The sequence below is a fragment of the Corythoichthys intestinalis genome, chromosome 8 (assembly GCF_030265065.1).
Source record: "Corythoichthys intestinalis isolate RoL2023-P3 chromosome 8, ASM3026506v1, whole genome shotgun sequence".
Taxonomy (NCBI): Eukaryota; Metazoa; Chordata; class Actinopteri; order Syngnathiformes; family Syngnathidae; genus Corythoichthys; species Corythoichthys intestinalis.
This window is the reverse complement of record NC_080402.1, coordinates 17,904,749-17,920,331: the sequence shown is the minus strand read 5'-3', so window position 1 is coordinate 17,920,331 and position 15,583 is coordinate 17,904,749. Positions and strand designations below refer to the sequence as shown.

The window sequence follows — 15,583 nt, the reverse complement described above, 5'->3', positions numbered from 1 at the left end:
ACTTATATAAAAGTGAATTATTTGCAATGACACTTTTCGCCCACCAGGGGGGGGACGCCAAAATCAAGAGGTGGCGGATCCTGTTCCGGCGTGTTCCGGCACAAATTAACCCCTGGTTCAATGTACTTATTCAGATTTTTCATTCAAAAGAGATGCATAAAATATATTTTTTCACTTTTTTCCCTAAAGTATAATTTTTAAAAATGCATACATTTAAATAAATGGTTTTCAAGCACTTCAATGTAATAATTATGATAAGTTTTACACGTTACCGTCCCACCAAATTATTTTTAAACAAGGTAAAAAAAATGCTTGGCTTTATTAAATGCTTCATATTGAGTGAGTCCACGCAAATGCTGCTCACTTACACACAATGAGATGCCACAGCAACTGTTTAACGATGACTGAGGCATGCAGCGCTTTGAAGTTCGTGTCTCTGGTAAGATCAAACTCAAGCATCTGTCAATCATCGTTAACTTTAATAAGCAACTTCAGTGCACTGCCTGACAAACAATGAGCAGTGAGAGGGAGGGATAGTGAGACTACAGCTTGGGTATTTATTTATTTTAATTGAACAAAAATCTGCGATAGATTTGAGGGCGCAAAGATTGAAGCGCAAAGTAGCGAGGGATCACTGTATTCACTATTCAAACTAGGAATTATTTTCTCCACGAGAGGGCACACATGCTCTTTGGACAAATGATGCTTCAGTTCAGTTTTCTTTTTTCTGTCGGGATTTTAAAAAATATGTGGCTTAATTTAGTTATGTAATAAATTATAGTATATTATAATACAGTTCATATTGTGAACTTCGTGTTGACACGAAGTTTCTCACAATGTAACTTCTTACTTGAGTATTTTTTTTCACTTGTATTTGAGTATTCACTGGCTGACAACTTTTACTTGAGCATTATTATTTCCAAGTAATGCTACTCTTGAGTACAATTTTTGACTACTCAACCCATCTCTGCTTGCTTTTCATGACCTCATCCTGAAAGTAGTTAAAATTTAAAAAGCATAAGGAATTAGCACAAATAATTTCAGGCATTAAAATATGTTGCATTGTGATATGAAAACATTGCATTTTGTCACACTATAATTCAATTTTAAAGCTAGAAAAACTAAAAACTGCTCTTAATCCAACATCTTTATTCATGAAGTACCTTTAAAAAAAAAAAAAAAAAAAAATGTACAAGTGGAACCGGCACAGTGACAACTTGCGGTGGCGCGTGTATGAAATTAAGATAATGTACATATTTACAGCAGACTGGCTATGAGAATGACAAGTTAGCTTAGCATGTCTGAAGCTTCAAAAAGGGAAAGAAAAATAAGCAAATAACAATGAAAACATTAAATTCATGAATTTTGTCCTAGAAACAAAATTAAAGATATGACAAAAAGGCACTGTGTTTTTCACAAACAGGACAGAGGTGTTAGCTAGCATCCCCCCCAAAAAAAACAAAAAACATGGGCAAGGCCGTCATAATGTACAGGACATGCTAGGTGATTATTCAAATCCTCTCTTAATAAACAAATCATTTTTTAAAAAATCCTATCAAGGCATTGAAGTCAAGTTGGCATCACGTCAGTTTCTTCCCGCCAACTTGTTAGGAGGTCCACATTCAACTGCACTTTTTTTTTTTTTTTAACGTAAACACTTTACATCCACTCCCGCACATCTGCATACATTCGATTTAGAAAACAAAATACATTCAGCTTTTTTAATTTAGAGTTCTCAGGCATACAAAGATTTTTTTTTGTCACGACGGGATGACTTTATTGCTAGCCCAATTTATAAATTGTTGGGGCAATATCCGAAAATTGTTAAAAATGCCAGATGCCTGTAAGCTTATTGTCAGACTGAAAGTCAAAAAAAGAAATACATGTGCGGTCTGATTTTTTAAAAAAAACCAAATTTTTGCCATTTATCTGAAAGGAAAAAAATTTGGTTTGGTTCTCCCAAAAAAAAAAAAAAAAAAAAAAAAAAAAAAAATCACAACAAACTTACAAAATGTGCATATAGATGCATTAAAAACTTGTTGCTAGCTCTCGTCATCCTGTTCAAAGTAGAAAAAGCAAATATCTGTCCGTTAAAAAGCATAAATGCATAACCAATTTTTGTGCTTTTTCTATGAAACATGAATACAAAAATATTTCTGTTAAAAAAAAAACACTTGCTAGCTAGCCATTTTCCTCACTGCTGAAAACCATGAAAGAAAAACATGAAAGGCAAACCAAAATGCTTCTCAAATAAAAATAAATTAGCTTATTAGCATTGATTCATATGAAGAAAAAACAAAGCTAGCTTGGTAGATGTACCTTGTTTTTTGTACTCTTACATTATTACTCCAAAAGATAATATGAAATTATTGTTATAAAGCAGAAAGGTCGTAGACACACGCTTTTTTGTCAGTCAGCGACGATATTTTTCTTCTCGCATCGAGTTAAGAATCAAGGGTTTTAACATGACATGACAACTGCAAAACTGACAAACACATCAAAATTTGACCCACGACAAATAGTGTGGTGAACCAACTTGCCAAATTTGAATGATTTAAAAAAGGCAAGCAAATGAGGGTACAAAATCGGAAAAAATCAAGCAGTCAAGTCTTCGCTCAATGCTTGAAACCAATAGCAAAATAGGATACCATAATTTTCGGACTATAAACTGCTACTTTTTTCCTTTATTTGTAATCCTTTTATAGTCCTTTATAGTCCAATATGGCTTATTTGTAGAATTATTTGGGTTAATATGTAACCCATGCCTCCTAGCATGCATTGCAGCGCTACAGATCTAAATAACAATTGAAATTCCTGTTCTGTGCTAATTATTCCTTCAGTTACTGTTCCAGTTGTTTCATTAATTGCTAGTAATGGTATTTAGTAACACTTCATTTGACAGTGGAGTCATGACTGTCATAAAACAGTCATAATTATGTCATGACACTATCATGGGCATTACTGAATGCTTATGACAGATGTGATTTAAGTGTCATTCGGCAAATGATGGTACCAACTCCATTTATGTCCAGTTCGGATGTTTTACATCCATTCAAAAGTGAGATAATTTGCCATATAACACTAAATGACATCTGTCATAAGCATTCATTAATGCTCATGGAAGTGTAATGTCATAATTATGATGGTCTTATGGCGCCACTGTCTAATGAAGTGTTACTAGATACCATAACGAGAAATTAAAGAAACAATTGGAACAGTAACTTCATAAATAATTAGCACATAACATGAATTTTGATTGTTATTTCGATCTGTAGTGCTGCAATGCATGCTAGGAGGCAAGATAGACAACAGGGTTGACAGTAGGCGGCAGTAGAGGTTGACTGTCTCCCCCAAGTAGGGTTGGGCATCGTTTGAAATTGAACAATCCGGGTTCAGATTCAGATTCCACCTTTTGATTCCGGTTCCGAACAATTCTTGAATTCCGATTCTTTTAAGAGGCATGGTATTAAAAAAAAAAAAAAAATGCAGGGTCAAAAAAATTGCATCGTTTATATTAATGTCTTAACTTCTCGATGATTTTTTAAATAAAATGAACTTCTCACGGGGCTAATTTTAACTCTTATATAAATATTAGTCTTTGAACTCGAGCAATATTTTTCCGCTCGGCACGCAGGGCATCGAAACGAGGAATCGAAATTTAAAAGTTCGAAAGATTCCGGGAGCATCGGAATGTTAGAACCGGTTCCTATCGATGCTCGATGCCCAACCCTACCCCAAAGGGAGGAGTGATGGCCAAATGAAGCTTTGCAGCTAATTGATTCAAAGCTTAATGGTGGTACATTTAGTCATATGACAGTCATATATTGCCGCTATCAAACATAGTGTTACCAGTTAGTATCTTGGTGTATATATTCCATAATACATTGAGGACAGCTGCAGCTTAAAGTCCAGTGCGGCTTATCTACGAAGAAAAGCAGTTTTTGTGTCACATTTGGTGGGTGGCGGCTAAAAACCAGGTGTGCCTTATAGTGCGAAAATTACAGTAACACGTTATCTAGCTAATGTTTCATGCCTACACAAGCCTACATGTATTGCAGTCACAAATATATCTGTCTGTAGTGGGCATACGAATTTGCTAGCATTTTTAATCAGACATAACCTCCCTCCAAAAACAGTGATAAAAAGGAAAAAAACAAGCATGCTTTTTAACGGACAGTTGTTTGCTTTCCAACAACTCAAAAACTGTGGAAATTCAGACATGCATGCTTTTGTATTTAAGCATTTACATGTTTATCAAAAACAACAAACTGAAGTTATGAGGGGAAAAAAATACGTAAATGCTGTTTATCGGACAGCGAAATTGCATTTTCAGCAGCAAGTCACAAAATGCTAATCGTCAAATTTACCAATTTTTCGTGATTTTGGAGAACATTCCACGTTTGTTTTATCAACTCCTTCGGGTTAGCGGGATGCAACGTTGTGTTCTTTGGCTAGACAGGGCGAACTTTCCAAGCGACTTCATTTCTTTTTTTGTGTGTGAGAACAACTTAAGAAATGATACGTACAAACTTGTGAAAGGAACCGAATTGGGGCCAAGGCGGCAGGAAAGAACAGAAATAGCTAAAAGCAAGAGAAAACAAAAACATACACGATAATACGACATTACGCTTTAAGATATGTCCAAACTAGGCTGTGTTAATTAATAGTACCATGCCTTGTACATACACAATTCAAATAAACATTTAAACACAACAAAACAAAACGTAGCTTTGGTTGGTAAACGAACTATGTAGAGAACTTGTCGCCATCGATGACCGCTCGCCCACTTGACGTCCCGCAAATGCAGCTGCGGAGTTGCACGCTTACTTCCCTTTGATCCGCCGTGGCCCGCCGAGCACCTAACGTTAGGTTTAAGGTTTTAAGTTGTCTACGGTTTCCGTGGTTATGTAGCAGCATCGTGAATAACGGTCTGGAGAACCGGCGGGAGTCGACGTCTTCCCCTGCCATTTTTTGTCCACGGCTGCGGCCATTTTAGACAAGGTAACGAATCCTCACTTTTACCGAGATATCCCTTCGAGCTCCACGTGCTGCTTCACCTTCCGTTTTTCCCGACCTTCTGTAACGCTATTCAGTCCACCTTCTCCACCTTGCCGATGATCTTTTCCTCGAAGATGGGAAGGATGGCGTCGTCGTCGCGCACCTCCTCGAACACCACGCCGCAGTCAAACTCGTCACTCACCTTCTTGAAGTAAAACCTTAAGCAAGGGAGGAACAAAGTTTGGTCAGAACTTGTTAAGACTTCATTTTCAGACATTTAAAGATGCTTGAAAAGGAGAACTACTGTTGTATGTGAATGGTGATGTATCGTATTGGCCCAAATATAGGATGGTGTTTTTTTTGCAATGAAATAAGACTGAAAAAGTGGGGGTCGTCTTATATTCGCGGTCTAGATGTTATACCCATTCACGACGCTAGATGGCGCCAGATATCATTAAAGCGATGTTCTGTCATGACAGATATTTAAATGTTCAGATATTAAGATTTGAATGAGGCAAAATAACATGCTTTTTCTCTCAAATATAGTTATAATCATTTGTTTCGGATGTACTGTATTTTCTGTATAAAAATCAATTTGGTGTTCAAAAAGTCTTTTTTTCAAACTTGAGTCTTGAAAAAGAGGGGGTCGTCTTATAATCAGGACGGTCTTATATTCGTAAACCTGTCAATCATCGTTAACCGAGTACCAAAAATCAGTTGCACTGGACAGTTTGGTCACACTGCTTAGTAGAAGGAAGAATGTGGAGCTGTACGAGCATGAAGTAGAAAAACATATATATATTCTTTTAAATTAAAGACCTTATCCTTTTCACCTGATTCCGATCCTCAAAAAAAAAAAAAAAAAAAAAAAGGCGCAATCGGCCCGATTTCTGATCACGTGATCGGGACGTCCTTGGTATTCTCTACATGGAATGAAATGGTAGTGTTGTTTTTAGTGCTGCAACGATTAATCGATTAACTCGAGTATTCGATTAGAAAAAAAAATCGAATTAAATTTTGCTGCTTCGAGTATTCGTTTAATTAAAGTGGTGTTGTAATGGTTTGTTTTGAAAGTCTTTGCATTTAGTTTTATTAATTTGGGTGCATACACGGCCCTCTAGTCTACCTCATTTCATATGGCTGAATCCATCTGCTCTCTATTAAGACCAACATAAGCTAAGTTTTTTTTTGAGCTAAGGTTTTTTTTTTAATGCATTTGTAATTTACTTTATACAGTAGGTATATTTAGCCATTTTTGTGGGAATATGTGTCTGAACTATTTGTTAACAGCATTGTGAAAAAAAAGCATTTTATAGCATTTAAACTAGCTGACTTTTGCTATGTAAGTTAGCCAACTGTTCTTTTGTTGTACATAGATCTTCATTTTATTCTTTTTTTTTTTATACCATTTGAGGCTCAGCTCAGGTATTTTAATTTTTTATGTTCCTTATCCGATTACTCGATGATTCGAACTAAATAGTTCATCGATTAATCGACTACTAAAATAATCGATAGCTGCAGCCCTAGTTGTTTTATAAAGAGAAAGTCTTATGGCAGGATGACCTCCCAAAAGATCACATAAGACTTGCAGCTCACCTGTAGTGGCCCTTTTTGGTGAGCAGCTCCTTGAACTGGCCTAAAGTCACCACTCGGCCTTTGACGGAGGTCCGGTACGGGATGGGCTCTCCACAGAAATAGTAGGCCACAGTCATGTTCTCGCACACTTGCCTCTTTCCAGATTTGTGCCTTCAGATGAAAAACATCCATTAGCCGTATGATATTACATACATGAACACTTGAGCGCCACGCAGAGGCGCACCTTTGCTTAGCCTGCTGCATGGCCACCCAGTGGCGCTCCTCCTCTAGCCGGCGCCGGGCCTCCTCCAGCTGCGTGAGAGGGTTGGGCGCCGGGTTGGGCGGCATGGCGGGGTCCTGGATGAAGGGATGAGAAGGCTGGACCTGCGTGGACGCCACAGAGGAAGGGTGTGCCATGAGGGCAGGCGGCACCGAGGACGGGTTGTTGCGTAGCTGGGCTGACACCCATGGGTGGACAGCGCCCGGGCGCTCCACCGAGGTGGGCCGCGGCGACTCGCTACTGCCCCCTGTTCGCCGGGAACTGCTGGTGCTACCGCTGCAAAGAAAAAAAGTATCATTATTCACAATATTCATTTATTATCAGATTAAACATTTGCTCACCCGTGGGAACTTTTCCTCTGTCTGTCTCCCTCCATCATCCACTGGAGGATCTTTTGGTTCCTTTCCAGGTCCTCCAGCGGCACCTGTGTGTCCATCCCACGGCCACAGTCGTCACCCTTGCCAGACACTTCTGACGTTTTCTTGCCTCGCCTCGACAGGGTGCTTCCTTTACTACTGCAAAACAAACACACACCTCACCATCTTGGAAACCCTTCGCAGGGACTTAAAGGTGGTGCGCTCTGGGGTCTTACTTGTAGCCCATTCCATCCATGGTGCTGGCACCGGCGCCGTAGTTGCGACTCCTGGCCGCGTACTGAGCGGCTGCCTCGCCGTTCCAGAGGAAGTTGGGTTGCGACCTGGATCCCCCCTCTTCCTGACCTTCTCGTCCTCGGTGGTGGTATAGCTGCTTGTGGTGATGCATACCTAACAAAAAGAATAGTCGCGGCTGCTTGTTAAGATGCTTTGCAGTGCATTTAATGACAGACAAGAGAACTACAAAAAAGGCCAATGATGAGGATCATATTGTTTTTAGAAAGCAGAACAAAATGTTACTTGCATAATTCTTTGTTGTCGAGTTATCTATTTTCCAAAGTTTTCTGAATATTGATGCAGTTTTTGTCAACGGTTTTGTGTGTAAATTTCATCTTTTTTTTCCCAAATATTGGGAGCAGTGTCTGTTTTGACCTGTGCAACTACCTTAAGTTCTTCCTTTAAACGACATCCATTAACTCTCTCAGTGACATCGACCTTAACAGAAATCAAATATGTGGCTCTTTTCATCCTTCTACTGTGAAAATAAACTAGTTTCTCACTAGCAGAACTCCAATCTGTTTGAACTGGGAGGCCTGGCAGCAAATGAACGAATCTCCCAGTGTTGTTATCGTCATCGATGACGATAACGAAAATATTTTGATGATGACGTGACCGTAACGAGCTAAAAACGGGTTTTGGGTGACTAAAACATAATGAGACGAACGCCAGTTTTCGTCTGACGAGACGAAAATGCGCAATAGTTTCCGTCACATGTTCACAATGTGTGACATTTTATGTGTAGTTAGCCTGCTACCATCGTAGCCCACCCCCTTCCCAGCTCACCAGTGTGTCGTGTACAGTCTCAATGCAGGCTTGCACGCACGGCAAGATTCGTCTTCTTGGCCAAAGAAAATATGCAATGTTGGTTTTGCGTTTAAAGGGCTTATCTGAGTGATCATCGCACACTAAATGTAACTTGTTGCATTAGCGTAGCATTCGCATCTGCATTAGGCTAATGCTAAAGGCGAGCGTCCTCTTAAACTCTCGGACTTTTTTTTTTTTTTTTAGATAGTTTCTAGCAACCAGGTGGGTATAATTAACAGACGTGGGAATCTTGGGGCAACTCAAGATTCGATTACGATTCAGAGGCAACGATTCGATTATAAATCGATTATTGATGCAGAACCCCGCCCCACAGCTATTAGCTGCTTTTAATGTTTCGTACATTAGTTACAAAAAGAGTACGAAAATCGTAGGCTTAAATAAACTACTATTTCAGTATAAAGTTAACAGCATCTAGTTCTATATACATGTGATATCTACCGTAGCATTATGTGGGCGTAGTTTGTAGCAGCTGTCGGTGTTTTATTATCTCGCGGCATAAGTTGTGGAGTGTGGATGTTTACTCTCGGTCCGTTCCTCATTGCGTCCAGTAGACCGCGCCGACTGCGTTTTAGTTCCGCTTTACTTAGCATATTTATATAATCGAAATATGGATGTTTGCGAATCGTTCTCGAATCTTCAGTGGGTGAATCGAGAATAATCTAAGAATCGCAATTTTCACACAGCTTTAATAATTAATTGAAAATAATGTACTGTTTTTCCTGCTGAGCGTGTATCATTGGGAAGTTGGCGTTGTTCTTGTAGACGTTACTATATGTGCTCGTCTGTCAATGTTCATTTAAAATAGTTGGAAACCTTTATTTATTTGGAGATAATTCTTTTTTTTTTTAATTGTACAGATGAATTTTTTTTTTTTAGTAAATGTCGACTAAGACTAGACGAAGTTAGTCTTGAGTTTTCGTCAACAAAAACCTGACTAAGACAAGCATTTTGAGATGAAATATGTACTAGTAAGTATTATCGTTCAAAAGACTAAAGACGAAAATTAAAAGGGCTGCCAAAAAAAAGACTGGTATCTTCATTCTCTGCAAGCACTTCTGATTCAAAATGATTGGACGTCTATGGCTGTCACTGGCAGCTAATGATTTAGACCGACTATTCGAGTTTCACGTCTCTTGCTCATTGAAAGCAATTAAAGCTCTATATAAGACACGCTTCCATTAGACCCTGTGGTTGCTCACCTTTGACCCCGGCAGGAGGCAGACTGTGTCCTCCCACTCTGTGCGTCGGGTAGTGAGGTGGTCCGATGCCCCCGTCGGGGGACCGCGATGATTTGGGCGGTGTCTGACGGCCACAACCTCCCAAGGCCACGTTGGTGGCGCCCGGCGACTGGCAGCCTGGCGTCTTCATTACCCGCTGTACATGGTCATCCAAAATGGACTCCGGGTCGTCATCGTGAGAGTCCTCCATGGCCACCAGACCGCCGTAGGTGGTGACGGCCACCGTGTTGGCAGTGGTCTCCGAGTAATGGGCTCCATAGAGTGGTGGGAAAGACGAAGGGAGCGGAAGCGTTATGCTGTGCGACGACATGGACGTGGTGACAGAGATGTCGGCTTCGTCCCCCTCTTCTTCCTGTTCGAATCACATGACAATGTTGAGCGAAATGAGGCTTAATTCCGCTTAGAGATCATTGAAACGGCCTCCACATTACCACTCACCAGTCGAACTCTCTTCAATCTCTCTTCCAGTCGCTCCTCGGCGTCACGTTCCCGAAGAACCATCTCCAGCCGCCTGATGAGCTCAGCTGCAAATCTTTCGGGCTCTACGTGGATGTCCTTTGGCATGCGATACGTGCGCTGCATGGAAAGCAGACACAAATGGATGTAAATGAATATAGTTTCTGTTTTTCATCATTTCTCCTAAAATGTGCCCTTTATCCACTGGATAATTCGTTTGTTAAAACCATATTTTAAAGACTGTGCCTGCATTTGCTTTCTGTCAAATATTTGTTTTCATCTACTATTTTAGAAGCTTTCTTGTCATTTATCAGTATATGGCGGAAAACACTCAGGTGACTTGAAGTTCCGCCCTGAGACCCCAATTTGGCCAACTTTAAAAAATGTCCGATATGCATGTGTGATACACCATTGGAGAGCTTAAAAAAACTATTTTCTAGGGGAAGAAAAAATTTTAACAGGAGGGTATTTAGAAAAAAAAAAAAAATTTAAACAGCAAAACCCTAACTGGAGGCGAGAGCATGTGAGAGCAGAATTAAAGACGCCATGATTTTGACGAGATATTATCGCGTAGTTACCTTGTTTCGATCCAAAAACTCCATATAGCCTGTATCACTGAGTGTCAAGACACAGCTGTGAATGGCCACAGCTGGATTTTTGGGGGATTTTATGGGTGAAACATGGTAATATAACAAGGGTCGCGAAGCAGAAATCGCAGACATCACGCAGTTATCGAGATTTTACTAAGGGGCCATGATTTTAACGAGATGTTATTGAGTACTTACCTTGTTTCGATCCAAAAACAATTAAGCGATAGCTATGAGGTAGATATTCGTGATCTTTTTACATTATTTTCATTGTGACGTAATTTGTTTAAAATTTTAAAATATGAGAGTGAATAATCTTTTAAAGTCGTTTTTTTTTGTAGACTAAATATTAGACATCAATTAATGATTGTAAGCTAAAAATGACAGACATTTCGAATAATAAATATAATTACTGAGCTTTTTATGGCTGGGTTGAAACAAAAGCGGTTCCCAACGTCTGAAAACGGGGGTTTTCAGGGTAAATCGGACAAATTAAAAATAGTTTGGGGGCTTAATGCGCCATGAATCTGCTATGGCAGCATATAGACACATTGTTCTATCAAACACAACAATTATTTTGGCTTAAAATACAGCAGTTTCTTTTAAAGAAGACTGCTTTTTCAGTCTTGTCTGTGTTTTCCGCCATATATTTTTAATATGCTTGTTAATCTTTGCATTTTCATATATTTTAAACACAATACTGTTAATTCATGATTTTTGCTTCAGTATCTTTCTGAGAAGAAATACTCACAGGTATATGAGGTAGGGGCACACGTCCGTTAGCTTTGGCACTTTCATGCATCTCCTTGCGATGCTGCTTCCGATATCGGTAAGGAGGAATACCATCTCTGCACACACAAATGCAAGGGAACGACTCAACAATTGTGATGACTGAGATGGGGGCAATTAGAAAATGGGGATTGTGGACTTACACGCTGCTGTCGGTCAGCGACAGAGTGTCAGCGTCACTAGACATGCTCTGCTGCTCACTGTCGTTAGCGCTGGTGGCAGGGGCGCGGGCATAACCCATGTTAGCGTAGTAAGGGTTCACCGGCTCTCTCAAGGGCCTGAAAACAGACAATTTATTAATATTTGTAGTAGCAGTCGTAGTAGTAGCGTTGGTATTAGTCGTATTAGTAGGTGAAGTATTACAACAGTGGTACCTTAACTAATACATTTTGAGACATAAGCAGTCACTGATTTAGTTTTGACTTGCAAGCAAAAATTTGAGTTGAATGAACACTAATAATGGCGGCAGCAACTTCATGATAGCAGTAGAATGGCAGTGGGTGAGCAACTTCATCCAAAAAAAAAAAAAAAAAAATTCATTTGAATCTCACATTTAAAGCATAAGTTCAGAATTTTTGACATTAGACTAAATCTTCGAGTTAGCAGGGGTTTAATCAGTTGATTTCAACAAATTCTGTACAGTTTGCAAGTTATCTGTTAGTTTCAGGACTCTGGAGTGGCTAAGATAGCGTAAGTCAATGGCACCTTCATAGCATACTAGTGCTGCAACGATTAATTGATTAACTTGAGTATTCAATTAGAAAAAAAGATTCGAATTTTGATGCTTTGAGTATTTGTTTAACTAAAGTGGCGTTGTAATAGTTTGTTTTTGAAAGTGTTTGCATTTAGTTTCATTGATTTGGGTGGATACACTGCCCTCTAGTCTGCCTCATTTTACATGGCTAAATCCAGCTGCTCCCTGTTAAGACGAGTTATAAGTTTGTTTTAGCTAATGTTTTTTTTAATGCATTCGTAATTTAGTTTAAAGGTATAGTTAGCCAATTTTTTGTGGGAATATGTGTCTGAACCATTTGTAAAGAGCATTGTTTAAAAAAGAAAAAAAACATTAGTTTTTTTTATAGCATTTAAGATAGGGGACTTATGTAAGTTAGCCAATTGTTCTTTTGTTGTACATAGATCCTTATTTATTTTTATTTTTTTATACTATTTGAGGCTCAGCTCAGGTATTTTAATTTTTTTAATGTTTATCCGATTACTCAATTATTTGAACTAAATAGTTCATCTATTAATCGACTACTAACATAATCGATATCTGCAGCCCTTTAGCATACAAATAAAAAACGATACAGATCTACGAACAGATCCAACATAGTCAAATCAAAACACAGATGGGTGTTCCAAAACACCCATGTGGCCGAAACAATGTGACACCAAACTGCCGTCATCCATTTCATTCTGCAGGACTATTTTTTAGATGCGTAATACAACCACAATAAAGAGGAGTGCTTCGGCCACTCGTGCTCACGCTGCATTCGAGGAAGCAGGGAATTCGTACTTATCCCGCTCGGAGAGTACCAGTTGCGGCCTTAAAGCTTTCCTAGCGAATGTAAACAGCAAAGATGGCTGATCGCAACATGTTGTTTTTTTTTATTTTGGCCATCAAAAGACATTTTGACCTCCAGCAAACCTGCCTTCTCGTAAGCAATCAAAATAGTGCAGGTGTTCCAATGACATTTTTCAGATCGGAGGTTGGGAACTCTAACTTCGCACCTTCCTCAAATGCAGCATCCGTCTGCAGAGTTAACTGACAGCCGGCAACACAGCGAAATGTGCATTTAGAGGCTGGGGAAACAGACAGAAAAATTGGCATAGGAAAGTTGCCACAAATTCCCTATGAAGAACAAAGAACAATATAAACTGGTTACTTGCTGCTGGCTACAACATAAAAAATCAGCGGTGAAAAAAAAAAAAACGATGTGATATCACTCTGCCCTGCTCCTCTGCAGAGCTTCTGGATTACAAATGTTGCTGGTCATACTGCAATGATTGACATACTAAGTTTTAGAGCTGAAACGAATACTTGAGCAACTCGAGTAACTCGATTTTAAAAACTGATCTGAGTAATTTTATTCACCTCGAGGAATCGGTTAATTTTGCCAGCTCTAGGCATCAGGTTTTGCACGACTACTTTTAATGCGGAAAACGCGCTGTCACGTGCTGAGAGGAACAAGCAATTAAAAAAGAAAAAAAAAACCTTACTGCAGGTGACAGCTGCTACAAACTACACCCACGTTGCTAAAACCTCGTCCGCATGATGCTACGGTGGTAGCAGGTAGTGTCTGACGCGTCTCATAGATATCACATGTATGTTGTACTAGATGTGAATGACAGTGTCAGCAGCGTTAGTAAACAGCCGCCATCTTAAAGCAGTAGACTTCTCAGTGCTAATAAATAAGATTAACGTTACAGTCACTCGCTCACGTAACATTAGCCCTGCGGAGGGCAAGGTTTCTAGTAATTATGACTACAGTCGATGCATGGCTAAAATGTCTTTCATACAGGCTTTATTTACTCTGTGAAAACATAGCGCTGGAGAGTGATGAGGGTGTAAAATAAAAACTTAATAATGCTAACTAGAGCAGGGCGGTAAACCGAAAATTTACCGTCACCGAAATTCTTAACGATGACCGACGTAATTTTGACCATGTCGGTAAATTCGGTAAATTAATAAAACAAGAAAATATAGTCTTTTCATCCCGCTTTGATTCTGTGTTGTTCGTCTATGTTCATTCCCCTTTAAGAAAGCAGTGAATGTGCTTACGTAGTGAGTCACGTGATCATCAGGAAGCCAATCAAACAAAAGCCCGGTACGCTAACGCTAGCAGCTAACGCTACAAGCAAAACGTGATGGAGTGTGGCTTAAGGGAGGTTCACCAAACTTTCAACCGACATTTAGTAGACTCTTGGTGGCATCCAGGCGGGCTTTCACCCGCTGTCCTCCTTTGTTCTCACGATTTCCGGAGATGGTGCTTTCAGTGCTTTCTACTGGTAGCCAGGCTAACGCTAGCTAGCGGCTAACGCTACAAATGAACGTTATGGAGTCGGATAGCGGCTCTAACCTTGTCGAAACGGCTGAACTTAATGAGTGGATTGGGCACGGACTGCATCTAGCAATTACTATGTGGCGTTATTTTGAATCTGTCTGTGTGTGATTCCTCTGATAGCTTTTGTGATGGTAAAGCATTCAGCATAAAGTACAACCCAACGGCGAAACTTATAATGACCGAGAAATGGTCCCGGCTATTTTTATTGTGCGTGCATTTATTAAAAAATGCACTGGGGGGGAAAAAAACCCTTAAACCATAAAGTGTACACTTGTATTTAATAATTATGTCACAGCAGCCATTAACAATAAGTTGTCTTTTTGAAGTGTTCTGTTCAAGCTGCAAGTCATTTGTGTTACAATGACACCATTAACAATAAGTTGTCTTTTTGAAGTGTACTGTTCAAGCTGCAAGTCATTTGTGTTACAATGACATGTTTGCACAGGCATATTGATTTTGACAATGTACATTGTTCAAGTCATACACGCTGTTATAAATGTTCATACTTGAATTCTTATTGCTTACAATACATTTTTATAAACTTAATGTTTAGACTGCATGTACAATTGTTAAATACAGTATATCAAATTGAATGCTGGTAAATAAATCAACAAGAAATAGTTAATCTGTATTTCATGCATTGATTCAGATTTTCAAATTATATAACAGTCCGCTTGGGCGAATTTATCGTCATTTATCGTTATCGAGATAAATCTGCTCAATTTATCGTGATACATGTTTAAGGCCATATCGCCCAGCCCTAATGCTAACTGTCAATTTTAGCTCAGTAGTCATTGCTGGATAAAACACCAAGTAGCACTGGTCCCTAATGTGCTCCAATGCAGTTGGTATAATAATGTAACGATGACAGAGAGTCACCCGCTTCGTTAAGTTGCAATGATTTATTTTTTGGGAAGTTGTGGAACAACCCACACACGACTGCTGTCTGCCACAACCGACGCACACGCACCTGCCAGAACGACAACAACAACAGGAAGGCACGTCTCTCGCACCTCCCTCACCCCCGCACGTCACATGGTCGATTCAGGAACGCATGCAAATATCCCCATCATATTGTAACCTGATATGTAACAATACATTTATTTTGAACACTGCA

The 15,583-nt window shown here is 39.5% G+C and overlaps 1 protein-coding gene across 2 annotated transcripts in view; it reads right to left on the bottom strand.

Moving 5' to 3' along the window:
* Positions 1-1,132: 1,132 nt before the first annotated feature.
* Positions 1,133-15,583, bottom strand: part of LOC130920284 (axin-1-like) — a 57,751-nt gene continuing 43,300 nt past the window's right edge. Inside the window, exons 7-15 of one of the 2 annotated variants that reach the window (XM_057843382.1) lie at positions 11,545-11,679; positions 11,364-11,460; positions 10,008-10,145; positions 9,531-9,921; positions 7,446-7,617; positions 7,195-7,365; positions 6,818-7,129; positions 6,595-6,744; positions 1,133-5,216 (exon numbers count right to left, since the gene is read on the bottom strand). In XM_057843382.1, coding sequence (XP_057699365.1) covers positions 5,090-5,216; positions 6,595-6,744; positions 6,818-7,129; positions 7,195-7,365; positions 7,446-7,617; positions 9,531-9,921; positions 10,008-10,145; positions 11,364-11,460; positions 11,545-11,679 — 1,693 coding nt within the window. In that variant the 3' untranslated portion in view covers positions 1,133-5,089. Of the gene's footprint in view, positions 5,217-6,594; positions 6,745-6,817; positions 7,130-7,194; positions 7,369-7,445; positions 7,618-9,530; positions 9,922-10,007; positions 10,146-11,363; positions 11,461-11,544; positions 11,680-15,583 lie in introns of both variants that reach the window. The other variant, XM_057843381.1, reaches the window with a different exon arrangement.